Source organism: Macrosteles quadrilineatus, unplaced genomic scaffold (assembly GCF_028750875.1).
Source record: "Macrosteles quadrilineatus isolate MER2022 unplaced genomic scaffold, UCM_ALF_1.0 Scaffold_1__1_contigs__length_201487025, whole genome shotgun sequence".
Taxonomy (NCBI): domain Eukaryota; kingdom Metazoa; phylum Arthropoda; class Insecta; order Hemiptera; family Cicadellidae; genus Macrosteles; species Macrosteles quadrilineatus.
In genome coordinates this window covers 66,808,584-66,830,887 of record NW_026542594.1, presented here as the reverse complement: position 1 = coordinate 66,830,887, position 22,304 = coordinate 66,808,584, and the positions used below count along the sequence as shown (strand labels likewise).

Sequence of the window (22,304 nt, the reverse complement as noted above, 5' to 3'; positions counted from 1 at the left end):
TTTTTTTATTACAGGAATAGGAGGATACAGAAATCTCTGATGATGATGAAGTTAGCCTACCTGTGACCAGTGTTGAGAGAGTATTGATGGCCAGCCTAGCTACACTCATGGACTTTGGCAAAGCGTAATGCAGGGACAGATGAGACACAAGATCAACAGCAAACACCTGCTTCTCTAGTGAGGGCTGACTCAGCAGTTCAGGAATGAAGTCCAAACAGATGTGCATCGACGGAATACCCTTGACTGTCACTGGCAGCAGCTCCCGAGGATAGCCCTGAAATGAGATTTGTGACTTGGACTAGTGTCAAGTTGATTATATGCTTGCAATAGTAATTGCTGCATAGCTATAAGCGAAGATAAACAGAATTTCACATGCCCATAGTAAAATAACTAACAAAAGATTTTCAGGGCTTACCTGAAAATGAACAAGTTTGGCAAGGGAGGGCTCGGATATGAACACCTGATGTAGATAAGAACAGATGATGCTCCTAACTTCTCTAAGGGCCCACAACTGTCCTGGAGTTTCCTGTCAACACATAAATTAGCAGATTTGATTAGTATAGTTTTAATAAAATCACAGATTTAGAGCAGTACAGACTAAAATAAAATAGGCTCATTAAAATCAATAGATAAAACAGTGATAATATCTTGCAAAGTAGACACGGTAGAAACATGCTCTGAACAGCATATTTTATTACGTTTTATTACACAAATTAAAATATTAAAATCAGATTATTTCAAACCATGTAGGCCCTAACTTTGATACGGATTAAGTTATTTAAAATTTTAATTTTATGAAATTATTGAGCGACTTGGGCATGGAAAGTCTAGACCGCCTCTAGAGATTCCGGGGACTTGAAATTACGCAGGATTGATGGTCTCTGGTTTAAACGCCCTGGAAAATAGTAAAATATTGTATTACAAAATGTTAACCTTTCTACTTATTATTTTTATGTGGAATAACATTGTAAACTATTGAATTGTGTGCACACCTAAACCTCTGTGGTACATGCAAGAGACTTAACATTTGGTAGAAATGTAGTACATGACCTTAAATAATTGTAACAATTTCCAAAGTTGACATTTAAAAGCTTTTAACCACCTGAAACATGTAAAATGCCAGACAGCTTAAAGCAAAAGAACACAAATTTTTGTAAAAGACCTAACAGGCTTTTGGTCATATCAAACATACAACACTTTCGCTTGTCAATTTCTTTTCTCTACAACTACCATGCAGCTTTTTTATTTCCGTTAGTGCCTGCTTCAGTGTTCAAAATGTAGGCTTTATCATCACAAGTTTGTGTTAGAGGATGGGTTGTGACCGAGATAAAATGCCTTACAATATGAAGACTGATCCAATGGACATTATTACAGGGTTTTATTGATTTGTTACTAACATCCAGCCCACTAGAACTTGTAGAAACTTTATGTTCTTCTGCTTTAATTAGTTCACCATTTTGAATTTTCAAGGTTAAAATTTTAATAGGTGGATTAGCTCCTGCTGTTTATTTGCAACACAAAAACTCTGGAGTGATGTGTAGTATCAAGCCAAAGCAACGTGTAAGCTACTGACTGCAGTAAACATGAAAATAGAGAAAATACTGTACAATATTAATTAAGGAAGAGTCTTCATAACCCCTCTACAAGACAACACAGGTCCTTTTATTTAGCTGCTCCCAATAGTATTTCTTGTGACTGAATTTGGAAAACAGCGTCGTCTTGTAGTTTTTCTTGGGCCAAAAATGCTAAATATTGATATTTTTACAAAGCTCTACAAACAATTTGGAAATAGTTTTAAAAACAATGTAAGATAGTAGAATATGAAAAAAATATCAATAGGATTCGGTCAATAACGTCGGTCGAAGTGGCTTGATAAATAAACCATGCACCGGCTTAAAAGTGCGGCTGCTATGTACTACTAGCCATTTGCAAAATGTCCGGCAGTTGTTTACGTCTTGTCATTGACCTCCGCACCACAGCAGCTTCTTCCTATAGCTATATATTTCAGACTGACAGGACATATAATTCCAAAATTAATTTGACTAAGGGTGAGATAATGTGAGTTCGCAAAATAAATTGTAATTATAAAAAATGTTAAGCCTATTTTGTTTTTTTAAATAGTTCTTTTAGCGAATTTCCCATATAGGGAATATTAGCGAATTTCCCATATAGGGAATAAGCTATTACCGTAGTACTCATGGTAAGACCTGGACGCGGGACCGATTTTTGTTTTGTTTCGAGGTCCCTAGAGACCAAAAACACCATCCGTTCAAATTCATATATATATATATATTTATATATTTATATATTTATATATTTATATATTTATATATTTATATATATATATATGTGTCCGTTAGCACTATAACTCGAGCAAAAATGATCCGATTTTGATGAAATTCGGTACAAACGTGTAAACCTACGTTTATTCGAACGAGTTTGCGATCCAGCATGATCGGACCATGGGAACGGGGGTTTACGGGGGGTTTTATGGGGTAAAAATAGGTTTTTTGCATTTTTGACCCAAAAAACATAAAATTTAGCAATTTCTTTCCAAACCATTTTGTAGAGCTTAAAAAAACAAATAATTTAGTATATTGAAGCGTTATTATGCGCCTAATGGTTACGGAGAAAATTCCAAAAAATTGTAAATTTAAAATTCCCATGTTATTCTTATGGAGAATAAGTAAACTGTTGTAGTTTGCTTGTTTATGAACATATTTTGATCAAATTTGAAAAATGTTTTTATTTCTTACTAACTATTAACATAAAAAAAAACAGTTTTACCTCCCTGATGCAGCAAACCTAAGTACTTGTTAAACTAATTCTATTTAAATCGGGAATAAATGTTATAAATGTTATTTTCAGTGTAAATCAAATGGAAATTCGCTTAGTCTGCAGGTTTGCTGCGGCGGGGGTATTTTATTTGTCATACAGTATTTTCTTTCTACAAACCTACTAAATAACAATTATTTATTCAATAATTATAAGTTTTCATGGTAACAATACTACTATAGCAATTCACACATGTAATAACATACCAGTAATATGGTTATATATATACAGGATGTCACAAAAATCCGTAGCGGGCAGCCCAAGAATACTATTGTACTACATTGTATTCTACTATTAAAGGTCATTTTTATTGATGTACATATGAATATATGTACATATATTCTGCATGTACATATATACCTATGCTTACATTTAAGATTTTTTTCTGACTCCTAGCGGGGGTTTCTTGTGACTCCCTGAGGTAGTGCACCAATGAATAACGTGTAAAAAAGATTTTAATGCCCAGGAACTGTGTACCAAGTTTTTAAGATAAATCTTTATCACTTTTTTAAATATATTTTATTGATCTGGGACATTTTTTCCACCCTGTATATAAAACTATAAAAGACTAGGTTCAAATGAGTGACTGTCAAAAAGAAGAAATTTTTATTTTATATAGAAAATTTATAAAAATTTTTATTTATAAAAATGTTGGCAGTCATAACAGTTTCATGACTGTCATGACCTACCTTCTACCGGCGCCGTACGTGTCCGATGTTAATTACGCGCTTTTTCGTTTTGTGTTTTGGCCAATCAGTGTTAAATGTTTCGTGTACGTGTTATTTTTTGTGAACTTTAAACCTAATGACGACCATTCTATGGAATATATGTGTTAATATTAACATGAAACAGATGTAGTCAACCAACTACAAACCAGGATCACTTGACGGATACAGGTAATTTAAACCTTTTATTGGAATAATAAAGATAAAAACCACGCAAGACTTTTTAAAAATATAGGTTTTGCTAACTTATCCAAGCTTGTAGTCCTACAACAGACTAAAATTAAGTTATTAATATATACTAAAAAAATTCAATAAGAGAATAAAAAGTTTTTTTCTTAGAAGTTTAGGTAGGTTACCAAAATAATTACAGATTTCAGGAGCTCATAGATAGGACATCTTCAGTGTTATGTTGTATGACTTTTTTGTATGTCTTAATAATTAACTCATGAACTTACATTTTTCAGGTAAGATTTTTAACTCTGTCCCTTTACAAACAAACACCATAAGACATACCCTATCCTCAGGAGACTCGAGACAAGCTTCCAGCAATATCTGCAACACACAGCTGTCCTGCGCAGCAACTAGAGCCGAGCGCAACTCCTCCCTCTCCGGCTCTGTCACTCGACACTCGACTGCGGGAGTCTCCAGCTGATGCCGAGCCAACTGGTTGCGTGACGCAGCCAAAGACGCCTGCAGAACCCGCAGCAGCACCTTCAGAACACCTGCACACCTGCCAAACAACCAAAACATTCTGATGCAACAAGTTGGCAAACATTAATTGAGTAATTTTGACTTTAATATGGGGAGTAAATTAAAAGCAGTGTTGGGAGGGAATGAGGATTATACATGTTTTAAAAAGAGACTCAAACTGGGAGGTTAATGGTAAAACAGTGTTCAAATTAATTACATTATACAGTAACAGATAACTATCAACCAACCTGAATGCTCTTGTATCCCAGCGCAATACTTGGAGAGGGTCAAGAACAGCATTTTCTTGGGTCACTGCCAAGCTCGGTAAAATTGACTTTTCATGCATAAAAGCACTAATGGTCTTCACCCACAAGCATCGGGGCAACACTGTATTCAGCTTCAACCACACTTGTCTGTACAGTTCTAAAAAGAGATAAAATCTGTAAAACATTACTTTTTCAAACATTACCTACTTGTCATTAGTATTTTTCTGTTTTTGTAGTGGTGGGAAATGCAGTGCACCAAACCCTGTCTTTCATATTCTTCCACATAAAGTATCTTTGAGGGACTGGGGTGTTTTTCAGCTAAAGAAAAATAAACGGTATCAGAAATTTGACACATACTTTCTACCATTAGCTTGTCAACATCTTTTATCATGGATAAGCGGTGGGAGTAACTATGATATTTTATAGGGAAAATCACGAAAGTTGCAATAACTTTTGATTTGAACCATAATTTTAACAGCAATGGGGATCGCACTATTTTGTTCAGAGTTATAAGGATGTAACATACTAATTTGAATCAAAACTGGCCCAAACTGCAATAATGGTAACTTTTAGTTGATGTCAGAAGTAATAATTTTGAGTTGTGTGAATTTATTAGTTATAGTATTTATTTTATATTTTTATTATGACGGTACTCCTATCCTTGTACGTTGTACTTTTATGATGTTTATGAGTGAATAAAGAATTTGAATTGAATTTGAATTGGCTTTTTTTGAAAATCCAATTTTCCGTTAATTTATAGGTTTTAGGTTTTTATGGGAAAATAACAAATAACATAATTTACAATAACTTTTGAACCCTAATTTGTACGGCAATGGAGTTAAACCATTTTGTTTAGAATTTAAAGGGCTAAATCATACAAACATTTTATCAAAATGGTTTGACCTTAAGTTTTTTTCTGCTAATTTATGGGATTTTATGGAAAAATTACCATTAAAAATCAAAATTTAAAAAAATTGAAAAAAAACACCTGGAGAGACCATGGATTAGTACCTTCATACCAAATTTCATCAAAATCAGACCACAGGTGTGGTCTGTAGCTCTGTTTGTACACATACATACATACACATATAAAGACAGACAGACACACATCACTTAAAAAACCATTTTTTTTGTGTCCAGAGAGACCCAAAACCCATACCCACACAAAACTAAGACTTGAAAATGTTGACAAATTTCTCCATATTGTGGTAGAGGGTGAGAAAGTGAAAATTAATGAAGCAATGAAAAATTCTATCTAGCTAATTTAGGTTTAAACTCTTCTAAACACATTAAATTACTACCATATCAAAGGTAAATAAAGATCTGACAAGAAAAAATCAAAAGTAAAATTTGATTATAACTAGAGGAGTGCCAGCCTGTTATTATAAATTTTCAGTCAAATCAAACTCAAGGTAATATCATGATCATCTCTCACTTTCTTGGCGACATCATTGTCTTCTTCTGGGATCACACAAAATCCTGAATATCTTCCTCAATCACGGAAACAAAAATTTTTCCCTAGGACGCTAGGCACAAGACCGGGATTTTTTTTCATATTACTTCAGGCTAGAACCAGGGGTTGTGGCTTTATCACATGGATAAAATTCATTGGTGATTTAGCAGGACTAGTGAACCTGTGCGGCTCAATGCCCCGCAAAATAACATGGTATGAATTTAGAAAACAAATTCATCGTATTATATATTGACTCGACGTCGAAAATTAAATACAGTAATAATGAAGCCTAGGAAGGGAAGCAGTCCAGCCATTTTCTAGTTGTATGTGTATTATATTTAGTAAATTAATAACTGTTCAAGTTCAAGTATGTTTAGGCAGCGAGCAAGTTTATAGGGTAGTTATTTTTTAAAGATTTTTAAAACACATTTAACAAAACATTTTATCATATCAAACCAATAGGCCTATGTAGCATATTTTGAGGGTCATAAAAATGCTGCTTGAAGAAAACACACTTTTAAAAATAAACTCTAAAAAAACAATATTTTTATCACAAAAGCACTTCCACGAATACTACGATTTTAGCCTTAAAGTTACCTTCAGGAAGATTACCCTGGTCAGAGTTTTCCGTAACGAATATGCGTATCCTATTAAAAGATGTAACCTTACTTAAAACAACATATACTATAGTTGCTCATGACTGAAATTGGTCGGGGTAAGAACAGCGCTGCAAATGCCAAAGGTAACAGAAATTAGCATCTTTCCATTTTGAAAGGTAAGTTGGTTTCAGACGGGTAAACGTTTATCCTCGAAATCAAAATATGTCCCCACTCACTTGTTCCAGTTAAGACTTTACATTCTATTAAGTTGTTAACCATTCAGATCACATGAAGCCATGTGCCATTAATAAGGTCTTTTTTGATATATTAATATTCTTCATCAATAAAACCACTGCCCCCTTTTATTAGTATAATCTGTGTCTTGGCAATCCACTGACCTCTATATTTAAAAACTCAGTTGGATTTTCTAGATGGGTGTCTCCGCCTTCGTCTGTTTTCAAGGACCCACTCTTCTTCCCCTTGGTATACTGACAATTAATTACCTGACTTGTCAAGTTCATGTAGTAATTCAATAATACTGTTAATTTATAAAGAAAATTAGATAAAAGTTACTTGGCTTGGTGCTTTCATAACTGCAAACTCAAAATACACCCACAAGTAAAAAAGAATCAAGTTATTGGTAAAAAAAAAACTATGTTTGTGTAATAACATTATTCACATGAAGTAGATTTTTTTTTTTATTTTTTTACAGCATCATTTATTTCTGATTCAATGTAGACATTATACACAGAAGTGTTAACAAAATTAATAAGAAATTAACTATAATAACATCGTGGGTTCGCCCAAACCTGAGACACCCTGTAACATAATTAATTTAGGGAAATAATTTAATCTTCTTTAGGCTTCATTCCTCCAATAGATCTTGAGGGAGCCTTCGACGTAGTCTCCTGTTCTCAGTTGCTTCACCAAGATGAAAAGTTAATGCACCAGGAACATTGTTTAAAGATTTTAGAAATTTTGAGGTGGTTTTTTCAATAAAGGCCGAGATAGACTCCACTCCTAGTTCTTCATGTATATGCCTGTTTCTAACAAACCAGGGAGCATTCACTGCTATTCTTAGAATTTTGTTTTGAATCACTTGAATTTTGAAGAGTTTGTTTTTTGATATAGCTAATCCCCAGATAGGAGATGCATATGTAATCAAGGGCCGAATTATTGATTTATAGATTAGAACTGTACAAGCTGGCTTCAGAGTAGATTTCCTATTGATTAAAGGGAAAAGCTTTGCAAGGCGTGCATAACCTTGGGACAGTTTTTGATTAACGTGGTAGTTCCAATTAAGTTTTTTGTCCACATGAAGTAGATGATTTGTTTGATTTGTCGATCAGCTGTTTAGTTTCAAATGAATTAATGATGTCAAAGATTTGTGATTTAAATACATAAATTATTATAGTAAAGTTTTCTAAATCATGGTAACTTGTTCTCCACTAAATTTTACTATTCCCAGCATTAAAATAAAGTAGTACGATCCATTATGGGTAAACTTTAAGGTACACAATCCTTGATTGAAATGTAGTAGGTATACATTAAGAGTCATAATACACAGCAATTATTATGTAGTAGACTTTGACTATTTTCAAGTAACAAACATATGTTTCTGTAAATAAAAAAAAAATCTCCCATGTTATCCTTATGGAGAAATATAAAGCTTTAAAGGGCTCCAGGGCCTCAATCTCTCAATCTTTCCCTAAAAAGAAAGTTTCCTGCACAACTTCACGTTACCCTCTTTCCAATGGCACCAAAAACATGTCAATCGATTCAGTAGTTTCAGAGGAGTAATTGTCACAAAAAACCTGCTTGCGTATAAAATAAGTATATAGATTTGAACTCCGGACCTCAGGGACCAAAGTCCCACGCTCTACCACTAAACCAGCTCGCTCCCCCTGGAAACAACATTAGGTCTACTATGTCTTTTGTGGTCGTGGCAAAATCCTGAATATTGCTCTGCGGTAACAGAAACACTATCATTGATTCCCATGGTTACGGAAATGTGATCAAAAACCCCCACTGTCGTTGGAAAATCACAAACAACTCCCACAGTTATGTGGACATAATCATTGGGTTCTGCAATCACAGCAAAATTCTTACTATCTCCTGCAACCATGTAGACATCATCATCGACTCCTGTGGTCTCGGAAACGTCATCGATGTCTTACGTAATCGCGACAAATGTGGTAATCTTCGAATTGAGCGATCTTCGCAGACGTGTTGGGTTATCAGTATTTGAATCAACTTTTTAAGATAGATTCTCAATACCGATATTAATGTACAAGTATCAATGGTATCAAGAATCGGTATAGAAAATAACACAACCCTGAGCCTTCCCACTATTTGTCAAAGAAAATAAAATAATCTTGGTAAGTTAGGCTGAAATACATTCAGCCGTTATTGCATGTATTGAAGTCGATCCCAAAGTTCTTTGGGGGCCATACACATATTACGTAACGCACTTTAGGGGGGAAGGGAAGGGGTATGGCATAGTGTTAGACTGTTTGGCTCCACGTTATATAACGGACACATTCCTCTTAAAAAATACAAAAATAATCAAATAGATATCCAAATTGGTTAGTTATATAAAAAGATACGTCCACGTGCGTCATGCGACTTTAGTAACAGTAAACCTAAACATAAATACGGAATGTGTCAGAGTAAATTTCTGCTTTGCTTTACAGCTTTGTTTTTAGTAATTATTAGTAACAATCTTGTATGTTTGTATACCACACAACAGGTTATCCAACTATTCAACTATTGGTTTGTATTAATATTTAATTATGCTTTGATAATAAAAGGTTACCAAACAAAAATCATTACAAGATTAATGATTTATTTAAATCCATATTCCACTAGTAAAATTCTGCATAAGCTGTTATTAATGTCTATTACACAAATGTACCTACATTATTAACATGGCAACAACCATAATACCATAGATAAAACATACTCCCCCAAGTAGATTTCTCATCCTTATGCAACAGCTGAAGACAATTTTATTGTTAGTTCTGTACGGTTTATGTAGAGGTCGTGTTTTGTTTACAATTTGTTTCCAGTTATTACAGTCATTTAAAACCTCATTAACCAAATAATACAATCTAATCATAAACAATAACTTGTCTCCTGGTTATATAACCAAACAGTAAAGTACAAATCAAGAAATTAACCCTAAAGTAATAGAAACAAAATTTTGTCGACACTAGCGGCCAGTGTCACCGTACATGAACTAGACACGAAAAACGTGCTTCAAAATTTACAATGGGATGACAAGTCTACTTGTGTTGGTTAGTCTATGATAATACCTTTAAACACCATTAAGTAGGGGTGTGCAATGCATCGAAAATGCATCGAAATTCCGATTCAATTTGAAGCATCAAATCACGATTCGATTCAGTGGTGATCAAAAAACAATTCGATTCATGAGGGAGTCAGTATCCTTATACGAAAAACACCTGCAGAAAGTCAACGCAATACCCGCAATACAGGAACGCGTTCTTATTTAATTAATTCTTTGCTTGTAAATATTGCTTTAATTGTCTTATAATTTTTTGTTTATAAATTGCAAATGATGAGAAATTTTGTTAAGTGTAAGCAGTATGAGACATGTTTTACTACTGTAATAGCCAAAACAAGTCATTCTAAAATCATTCTAAAAATAACACAAACCTGAAAATTGTTACTTGATACTTAACTATTATAGTTCGACCGCATAGATAGCGACCTCCTCTAGCATTGGTTAGCATTAGCGCGCAGGTCCCTATCTAAGCGGCCGAACTATAGTAATTGATGTTTTAAATCCCCCATAAAGAAAGAAACCCTTATCTACATTAATATGATCTTAGACAAAAGTTTAAACTATTAAAAAAATTTAAAAATCGAAAACCTCCCTCTCTTAGAACACCCTAGAAATTTGCTCTCGGTTTCAGTACTAACATCAACACAATTCACATTTTAATTGATAAACTACTAACCAATCTCAAATTTAATTACATACATAGTATGTATATAATTACGTAGTTAGTATGTAACTAATATATGTAAGCGTTATGTGCTTTGGATGTTTGCTGGCAATGTATTTTGAGGCCACAGATCAAACGGAGAGCTTAGTGAAGACAATCATGATATTATGAACATTAAAATTATAAGCATGTTGTTTTCAAAAGTATATTGTCATAAGCTGTCAAAAGAAAAAACCTTAAAAAGTAATGTTTCAAACCTCGGCGATCAGCAGAAACTAAAAACTTATTTTGTCTAGCGAAATAATGAAAATCTATCTAATGATTTTTATCTAGCAAATGATTGTTATTTGTAAAAGTTGTTTTGTTAGTTAGATTTAATTAAAGATTTATCAGAACTACTAACAAAAGTTAAGTTTGATTTCCTTTGATTATTCTACACTGTGACTAGCTGAAAAGGTAATGCAATACCGGTACTGTAGTTTTTCTTAATATTGTAAGAGTGAACAATTAATGTTTTAAAATTATTATTTAACGTCAACTGTTGTACTATATAACCCAACTGACTGAATAAAATAATCCATAATACCATCAAAACTGTGTTATAAATCCAAGACTACCGGTACAAGAAAGTTTAATTTTAAATATGTGTTCCGGGTCTCTATATTATAGTTAAGAGGATGTACCTATGAGAAAAAATTGCATACAATACCATACACGAAAAGAGAAATTCATTTAACATTTTGGTGACAGTAAGGAAGTAAAAAAGTGCGATATGTCGGCGGTCACAATGCTACTTCAATGCTATGGGCCACTCTGGCACCCCACTTATAGTGGGGGAGCGGTGCGGTGGCGGACCGTTTTCGTTTACCAGCCGAGCGCGATACAGTTAGGATTATATACATCGATGGGTGGGGGTGGGATTTGCTCAAGCGTTACATGGGAGAGGGAGGGGTTTAAAATGAAAAAAAAGTGTGTTACTGGTACGTTATAATATGTGTATGACCATTTGAATGCGCTCTGCTCTAGTATAGATAAATAATATGAATAAATAGAAGGAAACTTAAATTTACCTTGAATGTAGCGAGGTACATTTGGCTCCAGAGTGTTGCGGAAGTGTTTGATGATGACATCCACGTGAGGCCATAACTGAGTTGCTGAAACTTCCAGTAGCTGTTTCAACAACTTGCCAGTGTGTGAAGGACAAGTGGACATTGCGCTCAAACCTAGAATACCAAAAACAGACCATTAGATACTTGTTAAACTCATGAGTGCTACTTTATTAGTTTTGTTGTATACCAAGGTATTTCAATCTAAAAAAGAATCCCAAGTTAAAAGCCTACTATCTTTTTATGAAGAAAGACAGCTCTTTGTAGTGGTAGTTTAAGTGGCCTCAATCAAGTTATTACTCGAGGCAGATAGTCAGTCGTTGTTAGGAAGCTGTGGGTTTTATTAGATCTTATCATACTTATCAACCTGGCTGACAACCTTCACTGATCACATAAAATAAATAACCCGTATTTGTGATACTTCCGCCTGACCAACAATCTAACGATTTAAAACTAACGAATATATTATCTATTCGTCAGCTATAAATCTAACTGAGTGGAAGTTATTTTCAGCACTTTTAAAAAACTAACGAATAAAATAGAAGTTAGCCGAAAAAACTAACGAATATTGATATTCTTTAGAATTTCTATTCGTTATCCCAAGTATGCCCATCACGAATAAATACCTTCCACAATTGCAGTGCTTGAGATTGGGACAGTTTTTTCCTGTGAGCTGAGTATTTCATCCTCTTCTATCCAGTCATCAACCAAGGACAAATGAGGGAAATGAGTTGCTAAGAGTCTCAGTAATGGGGAAAACAACCCTGAAACAAAGGAAGATGGTCATTATCAGTTCTTATTACATAAATTAAAAATTTACAAAAAAAATCACAAAGACAAATAGAAAAGACGGATTGGAGAGTTGGGGCAGACAAACTAAAGAACAATTAACATAAGACTTTGTTTTAGCGAATTTCCCATATAGGGAATAAGCTATTACCGTAGTACTCATGGTAAGACCTGGACGCGGGACCGATTTTTTTTTTGTTTCGAGGTCCCTAGAGACCAAAAACACCATCCGTTCAAATTCATATATATATATATATATATTTATATATTTATATATTTATATATTTATATATTTATATATTTATATATTTATATATATATATATATATATATATGTGTCCGTTAGCACTATAACTCGAGCAAAAATGATCCGATTTTGATGAAATTCGGTACAAACGTGTAAACCTACGTTTATTCGAACGAGTTCGCGATCCAGCATGATCGGACCATGGAAACGGGGGTTTACGGGGGGTTTTATGGGGTAAAAATAGGTTTTTCGCATTTTTGACCCAAAAAACATAAAATTTAGCAATTTCTTTCCAAACCATTTTGCAGAGCTTAAAAAAACAAATAATTTAGTATATTGAAGCGTTATTATGCGCCTAATGGTTACGGAGAAAATTCCAAAAAATTGTAAATTTAAAATTCCCATGTTATTCTTATGGAGAATAAGTAAACTGTTGTAGTTTGCTTGTTTATGAACATATTTTGATCAAATTTGAAAAATGTTTTTATTTCTTACTAACTATTAACATAAAAAAAAAACAGTTTTACCTCCCTGATGCAGCAAACCTAAGTACTTGTTAAACTAATTCTATTTAAATCGGGAATAAATGTTATATTTTTAAGTAGACATTTCAGTGTAAATCAAATGGAAATTCGCTTAGTCTGCAGGTTTGCTGCGGCGGGGGTATTTTTTTTTTAGGTTTGTACATGCCTTGTATAGTATCTCAACCAGTTTTATCCTATACCTATACTATAATAAAAACTATGTATGTTTGTCTGCCTGTAACACACTTGAATCAGACTTATCTGTCTTCAGCTAATCCATCATATGATAGTATTTTAGAGAGTATCCTCATGCTGAAGTTTTACTTATACTTAAAGAACTATTTAATTTAGTACCAATAAATAAATCACACCCCTTACATACACAACTATGCTGTATTAATGCTATTGTAGCTGATTGCTACTTATTAACCTTTGATCGCATATCAATTCCTACTATAGGAACTGATATAAAAAAATAATTCTTTCTTTTTTAAACATTTGTTTTATTTATTTACAACGTAATAAATGTGTAAGATTAAAATAAATTAGGTAATGTGTTGGATTGCCAAGTTAAAATTTCCATCATAGTAAATTGAAATTCCACTGAAACTTAAATAATAAAAGCCGAAATTAGTTATAAAGAAAACGTGAGTTTCCTTTAACAATAGAAATAAACATACAGAGCCATGGCTCAGTCCGCCTGTACTAACTATTTAAATGTTCTATATTCAATAAATCAAAATATCTATTACAGTATATAGAGAGTATATAGGAAGCAAGATTCGAGTTTGGGTTATAAAACGCAGTAGCCTAAATACTGAATGTTTTCTAATAAATAAGACAATGACATGTACTAAATTAATTTATTTGATCTTAAATGAAATTTCTTTTGTAACTGTAACTACAACATTGTCCCTAAATAGTGTATAATGAAGTCATCAAGAACAGTTACTCACTTTTACATCAATCCATTATATCTTGTTAAATAAATAATTTCAAATGTATCAATCTTTTTCAATTATCAACTCAAACAAATACACGTGCACCACACAGGGACACGACACCTTGCCTACACAGGTTTTTGATTACCATAAATTACTGCTCAGATAAGAATAAACAGGCCAATCAAACAATGTATCAAAACTAGTGCACCTGTTGCTCGAACTCGAGCAATTGCAAAGTATTACAGGTGTTATTTCAAAACGGAACAACCCTAAAAGCCATATAATATCCGATATAAAAGAGTTAACTCAAAGATAATGTAATCAATCACTCCACTCCAGTTATCGAAACTGAAAACGAACTCACTCTGAAAACGAACGTTCTTGAGTGTACATGTATTTACTATGAACAGCCGTAATTAATACAAATTATTCATCTGTTTAAGTAAACAAAATCTTTTCTTCATAAGAAATACATTGGGATTTTGATGGCCTGTGGGGCAAAGCCCGAGGACTTTTATTACAGGAATTGGTGAAAGGGGGCATCTGCACAAAAAATACTTTATTTTGACACGTTGTTTATAAAAATCCGTTCATTATTAACGGAGGAGTAGTGTTTTGTAGAAATCGCCTTTTTTTGATTACCATAAATTACTGCTCAGATAAGAATAAACAGGCCAATCAAACAATGTATCAAAATGGTAACCGAAATATGATAACACGAGATGTGTGTTAATAACTTAATAAATTTTAATAAGTTATTTCAAATCATTTTTAACAAATTTCCCATATAGGGAATAAGCTATTACCATAGGTCTCATGGTAAGACCTGAACCCGGGACCAATTAACTTTTTTGTTTTGATGTCCCTGGAGGCCGAAAACACCGTCCGTTCAAATTAATTTATATGTGTTTATTTATGTGCGTTGTGATTTTTGTGAAATTTCGTACAAACGTGAAAAGACATAAGACATATTTTATTTACACAAAACGTTCTTTATAAAGTACATTTCATACATAAGAACAGGTGTTCGTCATAGTGATGTATTTTATAGTAAAATTAATAGTTATAATAATTAAAATAAACTCATGTAGGATATCAGAGAATTTTTATCTACACTATAGGGTTCTCCAAAAATTCGTCAAGTGAATAGTAGGCTTTCTCAATTATTTTATCTTTTATTTGGGGTAATTCATTGTACAATCTAAGTCCCATATATTGAGGTCTGTTCCTAAAAGTTGTCAATTTGTGATGTGGTAATCTGAAATTATATTTATTCCTTGTATTATAATTATGTGTAAATTTGACATCTGACAAATTTTCCTTAGTGTTATGTATCCAATTTAGAATTTCATTTATGTATAATCCAAAAATGGTGTGAATTCTAAGATTTTTAAACAGGTTTTTACATGATTTTCTCCTTCTTGATTTGGTTAAGATTCTAATATTTTTTTTTCTGTAAAATTAGTAGGGATTTGACTTCTGTTGACACTCCCCACAGTATGATTCCATACCTCAAGATGGATTCAACGTATCCATAGTAAACTGTGATACAGTATCCTGGGGTACACAGTTTATTAGGTGAAAGAAAGCAAAAGAAATAGATCTTAGTTTGCCTTTCATCTTATCTATGTGAATCTTCCAATTAATACGAGTATCAAGCAATACACCCAAAAATCTATGAGATTCTACTAAATTTGGAATTTTATCAAGAATTACATTGTTTTTTAAAGAAAATTTGATTATATGAGTTTTGTCAATATTCAGCTTTAAACCATTATCTGAAAACCAATTTTTCATACAATCCAAAGTGTTTTCATTGATACAATTAAGTTATTTACTGAATCCTCTTTCTCTTATGATTGCTGTTGTATCATCAGCAAATAAGATTAAATCTCTGCCAATAGCTTTTGGAAGGCATTAATAAAGATCAGGAAAACCACCACCAACAATCCAGCATCTAAAATTACAGTTTTCCACCAAAACATACAGTGTTTATCCAGCAGAATAGATTCATTAAAAATTACTATTGATGATTTAAAACCAGATATTATAATCTTGACAGAACACAAATTGACAATAGATGAGATAAATAGTTTTGTACTTAGTGGCTATAAAACAGTTAGTTATTATGTTAGGAATAATAACCAAGGAGGTGGGGTTATGATAATGGTCTCAAATGTGATTAAATGCAAAAAAATTACCAGTAAATGTATAGACAAATTAAATATTGATAAAGTTTTTGAATCCTGTTCAATAAAAGTAAAAACAAATAATTTAAAATTTATTTTAGCTGGTATTTACAGAACCCCATCTAGGAATATTGATAGTTTTTTAGAACATTTAAATAAACTTTTACATTGCTTAGGAGATATTAATAATAATATCTGCGTTGGTGGTGATTTTAATATAGATATTTTGTCTGAAGATAACAGAAAAATAGATTTTGTTGATTTATTAAAGTTGCACAACATGTACTATACAGTAAACATACCAACTAGAGTTACAGATACAAGTGAAACAGCAATAGATAACTTTATTACTAACATTGACAAAGCCTATATTAAAGTGCTGTGTTTAGTAACTGCACTCTCAGATCATGATGGGCAATTGCTCACAATAAATACTATGAGTAAAGAAAAATCCAATAACCCTAAAATATTATTGGAATCAAAAAGGATTTTTAGCAAAAATAACATTAATGGTTTTATAAAAGATTTAGAATTTGAGAACTGGACACAACTTTACCAAACCCCTATTGATAAAAAATTTACATTTTTTTACAATATTCTAAGGTTTTACTTTGATAAGAATTTTCCTGTGACTAATGTTCGTACAAAACACGGATTTAAGAATTGGATAGATAGAGAGATCAAAGAAGAAAGGCAAAACTTATTAAATGCTTGTAAAAACAAAAGGAAAAATAAAAATATGACAGTTAAATTGAACATAAAGCAGCAAAAAAGAAGGTTAAAAAAACTCATAATTGAAAAGAAGAAACAATACTTTCACAATAAAATCACTTTATCTGAAAATGTAGCAAAAACTACTTGGAATTTAATTAATACTGAACTTGGAAGAAATTCTGCTAATTTACCATCCCAGATTATTTAAAAATATAATGGAAATTCTGTTACTGACCCTGTGGAAGTTGTCAACATAATGAATAATTATTATGCTGACTTAGTTGACAGCACAATAATTCCAAGTTTGAATAATAAAGATTCCTTTGGGGATAGCCCCAAGCAGTCCAATGATGTTATTGCTGATAAGTCTAGATTTAAGTTTAATACTATATCTGAGGAACAGTTAGATAAAATAATTAATTAAGTAAAGAACAAGTGGTCATCTGGATATGATGACATCCCAACAAAAGTCATTAAGGCTTCAAAAAGAGCAATTCTTAAGCCTCTACTGCATGTTATAAATGCTTCTATGATATCTGGAGTATTTCCCACAGAATTAAAAGTATCAAAAATTATTCCAATATTTAAAAAGGGTGACAAGAAGGATTCTGCCAACTACAGACCTATTTCAATCCTACCATCATTATCAAAGATTTTTGAAAAGTGTATATTGATGCAACTAACTGATTATTTTGAAAAAAATAGCTTATTAGATTCGGAACAGCATGGTTTTAGACAAAATAAATCAACTATTACTGCAGTCATAGCTTTTGTTGAACATATTGTGGATAAATTAGACAAAGGTGACCATACTGTTTCTGCATTTCTAGATCTGACTAAAGCGTTTGACAGTGTATCCCATTCTATTTTACTAGAAAAACTAACTTCTAATGGTATAATTGGCAAAGATTTAGTTTTATTAAAATCATACCTAATAGGTCGAAGGCAATATGTGGAAACTAAACACCTCAATGGCAATAGATTATTTAAAATAAAGTAAAAAACTAGATTAATTAAATATTCCGTTCCCCAGGGATCAGTCCTGGGACCATTCCTATTCCTTGTGTATTTAGGAAAGTTACCAGAATGTCTTTCAAACCTAACATTAAATAATAAATTTTGTATTTTTGCAGATGATATTAATCTAACGATAGCTAGTAGCAATAGAAGTAATGTTTTTGATCAATTATCCCTAGCAACAAACAAAGTTAACGAAAGACTAAGTAACTTGAACCTTTTAACTAATAAAAATAAAACAACAATAATTAAATTCTCTTGTAAAAATGGTAATTCAAGGAATGATACAGAACCAACAGACTGTCTTAATACTGTTGACCTTGCTGAAAAGTCAAAGTTCCTTGGTATTTTACTGGATAGAAAACTGTCTTGGTCAGATCATGTAAATGAGGTCTGTTCAAAAGTTAGTTCAGGAGTCTTTGCTCTGAAGAGATTGTCCTCTTTTTGTGACATCAAAACATTGCAATCAATGTATTTTTCAATGGTCCATACCCATATTGGGTATGGTCTTGAAGTATATGGAGCAACATCAAATTTTAACCTCAAAAAAATTTTACATCTTCAAAAAGATGCAATAAGATCAATGCTTAAATTGGATTTTGATGCACACTGTAAAAAACATTTTATTGGATTGGGTATCATGACAGTTTATAGCCTTTATATTTACAAGACTGTTCTTCATGTTAAACGTAATATTTCAACATTTACTAGAAACGTCGATAATCATAATTACAACACAAGAAACCGATATAATTTCCAAATTAATAAGCATAAAAAAGAAATATTTAAACAAAAACCATTATACATTGGAATACAATTTTTTAATCAATTACCAATAAAAACAAAAAATGAAACAGATGACAACAGATTTAAAAACGCTCTAAAATTACCGGAAAAATTCCTGTCCCCCTTGGAAATAACTTATGACGGCAAACAAAAAAGGGGGCCTGGGGCCAAAGGCGAGTTTATGTATATATTATGAATATGATTAAACTTGGCAAATTTATTTATTTAATACTAAGCTGTTATTATATTACTAAAAAACACACTTCACCCACCATGTAGCAGCAAACCTAAGTACTTATCAAAATCAAGTCAGGCAAATGGAAATTCTCTTAAAGTCAGCAGGTTTGCTGCGGTGGGGGTATAAGAAATTATTATATTACCAAGCATAAATTATAAAAAGTCTTTTACCTGCAAAACTCTGCTGATTGCGTTGGGCCTGCTGCAGGAGATACTTGATTGGCAGTTCTGAGAGGAATTCAGCAGAATAGCTCTTGACTTTTTCTCTGCCAATCGCCATCCATTGGCCCATCCTGACATCTTCGTAGTGTAGCAGGTAATAGAGCAATAACAACTGAGCTGTCAGTGAGGCACACTTGCCTTGTCTCTCAGACTGTCAACAATGTCATATAGTGTAGCAGGTAATAGAGCAATAACAAATGAGCTGTCAGTGAGGCACACTTGCCTTGTCTCTCAGACTGTTAAAAATGTCGCATAGTGTAGCAGGTAATAGAGCAATAACAACTGAGCTGTCAGTGAGGCACACTTGCCTTGTCTCTCAGACTGTCTACAATGTCACATAGAGTAGCAGGTAATAGAGCAATAACTGAGCTGTCAGTGGGTCAACAATGTTACATAGTGTAGCAGGTAATACAGCAATAACAAATGAGCTGTCAGTGAGGCACACTTGCCTTGTCACTTAGACTGTCAACAATGTTACATAGTGTAGCAGGTAATAGAGCAATAACAACTGAGCTGTCAGTGAGGCACACTTGCCTTGTCTCTCAGACTGTCTACAATGTCACATAGAGTAGCAGGTAATAGAGCAATAACTGAGCTGTCAGTGGGTCAACAATGTTACATAGTGTAGCAGGTAATACAGCAATAACAAATGAGCTGTCAGTGAGGCACACTTGCCTTGTCACTTAGACTGTCAACAATGTTACATAGTGTAGCAGGTAATAGAGCAATAACAACTGAGCTGTCAGTGAGGCACACTTGCCTTGTCTCTCAGACTGTCAACAATGTCACATAGTGTAGCAGGTAATAGAGCAATAACAAATGAGCTGTCAGTGAGGCACACTTGCCTTGTCACTTAGACTGTCAACAATGTTACATAGTGTAGCAGGTAATAGAGCAATAACAACTGAGCTGTCAGTGAGGCACACTTGCCTTGTATCCCAGACTGTAAACAATGTCACATAGTGTGGCAGGTAATAAGAGCAATAATAACTGAGCTGTCAGTGAGGCACACTTGCCTTGTCACTTAGACTGTCAACAATGTTACATAGTGTAGCAGGTAATAGAGCAATAACAACTGAGCTGTCAGTGAGGCACACTTGCCTTGTCTCTCAGACTGTCAACAATGTCACATAGTGTAGCAAGTAATAGAGCAATAATAACTGAGCTGTCAGTGAGGCACACTTGCCTTGTCTCTCAGACTGTCAACAATGTCACATAGTGTAGCAAGTAATAGAGCAATAACAACTGAGCTGTCAGTGAGGCACACTTGCCTTGTATTCCAGACTGTAAACAATGTCACATAGTGTAGCAAGTAATAGAGCAATAACAACTGAGCTGTCAGTGAGGCATACTTGCCTTGTCTCTCAGACTGTCTACAATGTCACATAGTGTAGCAGGTAATAGAGCAATAACAACTGAGCTGCCATTGAGGCACACTTGCCTTGTCTCTCAGACTGTCTACAATGTCACATAGTGTAGCAGGTAATACAGCACTAACAACTGAGCTGTCAGTGAGGCACACTTGCCTTGTCTCTCAGACTGTCTACAATGTCACATAGTGTAGCAGGTAATACAGCACTAACAACTGAGCTGTCAGTGAGGCACACTTGCCTTGTCTCTCAGACTGTCTACAATGTCACATAGTGTAGCAGGTAATAGAGCAATAACAACTGAGCTGTCAGTGAGGCATACTTGCCTTGTCTCTCAGACTGTCTACAATGTCACATAGTGTAGCAGGTAATACAGCACTAACAACTGAGCTGTCAGTGAGGCACACTTGCCTTGTCTCTCAGACTGTCTACAATGTCACATAGTGTAGCAGGTAATAGAGCAATAACAACTGAGCTGTCAGTGAGGCACACTTGCCTTGTCACTCAGACTGTCAACAATGTATCATAGTGTAGCAGGTAATAGAGCAATAACTGAGCTGTTAGTGAGGCACACTTGCCTTGTCACTCAGACTGTCAACAATGTCACATAGTGTAGCAGGTAATACTGAGCTGTCAGTGAGACACACTTGCCTTGTCAGACTGTCATTAATGTTACTTAGTGTAGCAGGTAATACAGCAATAACAACTGACCTGTCAGTGAGACACACTTGCCTTGTCTCTCAGACTGTCAACCAATGTTATATAGTGTAGCAGGTAATACAGCAATAACAACTGAGCTGTCAGTGAGACGCACTTGACTTGTCACTCAGACTGTCATTAATGTTACATAGTGTAGCAGGTAACAGAGCAATAACAACTGAGCTGTCAGTGAGGCACACTTGCCTTGTCACTCAGACTGTCATTAATGTTACTTAGTGTAGCAGGTAATAGAGCAATAACAACTGACCTGTCAGTGAGACACACTTGCCTTGTCTCTCAGACTGTCAACCAATGTTATATAGTGTAGCAGGTAATAGAGCAATAACAACTGAGCTGTCAGTGAGACACACTTGCCTTGTCTCTCAGACTGTCAACCAATGTTATGTAGTGTAGCAGGTAATACAGCACTAACAACTGAGCTGTCAGTAATGCACACTTGCCTTGTCTCTCAGACTGTCATTAATGTCACATAGTGTAGCAGGTAATACAGCAATAACAACTGAGCTGTCAGTGAGGCACACTTGCCTTGTCTCCCAGACTGTCAACAATGTTACATAGTGTAGCAGGTAATAGAGCAATAACAACTGAGCTGTCAGTGAGACACACTTGCCTTGTCTCTCAGACTGTCATTAATGTCACATAGTGTAGCAGGTAATACAGCAATAACAACTGAGCTGTCAGTGAGGCACACTTGCCTTGTCTCCCAGACTGTCAACAATGTTACATAGTGTAGCAGGTAATACAGCAATAACAACTGAGCTGTCAGTGAGGCACTCTTGCCTTGTCACTTAGACTGTCAACAATGGCACATGGATCAACTTGTTACAAACAAAGCTCAAAGATGTAACTCTAAGCGTTAAGGCCTAGGTTTTTAAATTTTTTTTGCCAAACAAAGTTTTT

At 33.8% G+C, this 22,304-nt stretch overlaps 1 protein-coding gene across 1 annotated transcript in view; it reads right to left on the bottom strand.

Annotated features, from left to right (window-relative positions):
* The window catches only part of LOC128983463 (integrator complex subunit 2), a 78,256-nt gene that overhangs the window by 985 nt on the left and 54,967 nt on the right, over positions 1-22,304 (bottom strand). Inside the window, exons 12-18 of the mRNA XM_054402760.1 lie at positions 19,264-19,452; positions 12,272-12,409; positions 11,610-11,762; positions 4,499-4,673; positions 4,074-4,290; positions 416-526; positions 61-274 (exon numbers count right to left, since the gene is read on the bottom strand). Of these exons, the coding sequence (XP_054258735.1) occupies positions 61-274; positions 416-526; positions 4,074-4,290; positions 4,499-4,673; positions 11,610-11,762; positions 12,272-12,409; positions 19,264-19,452 (1,197 nt within the window). The remainder of the gene's footprint in view (positions 1-60; positions 275-415; positions 527-4,073; positions 4,291-4,498; positions 4,674-11,609; positions 11,763-12,271; positions 12,410-19,263; positions 19,453-22,304) is intronic.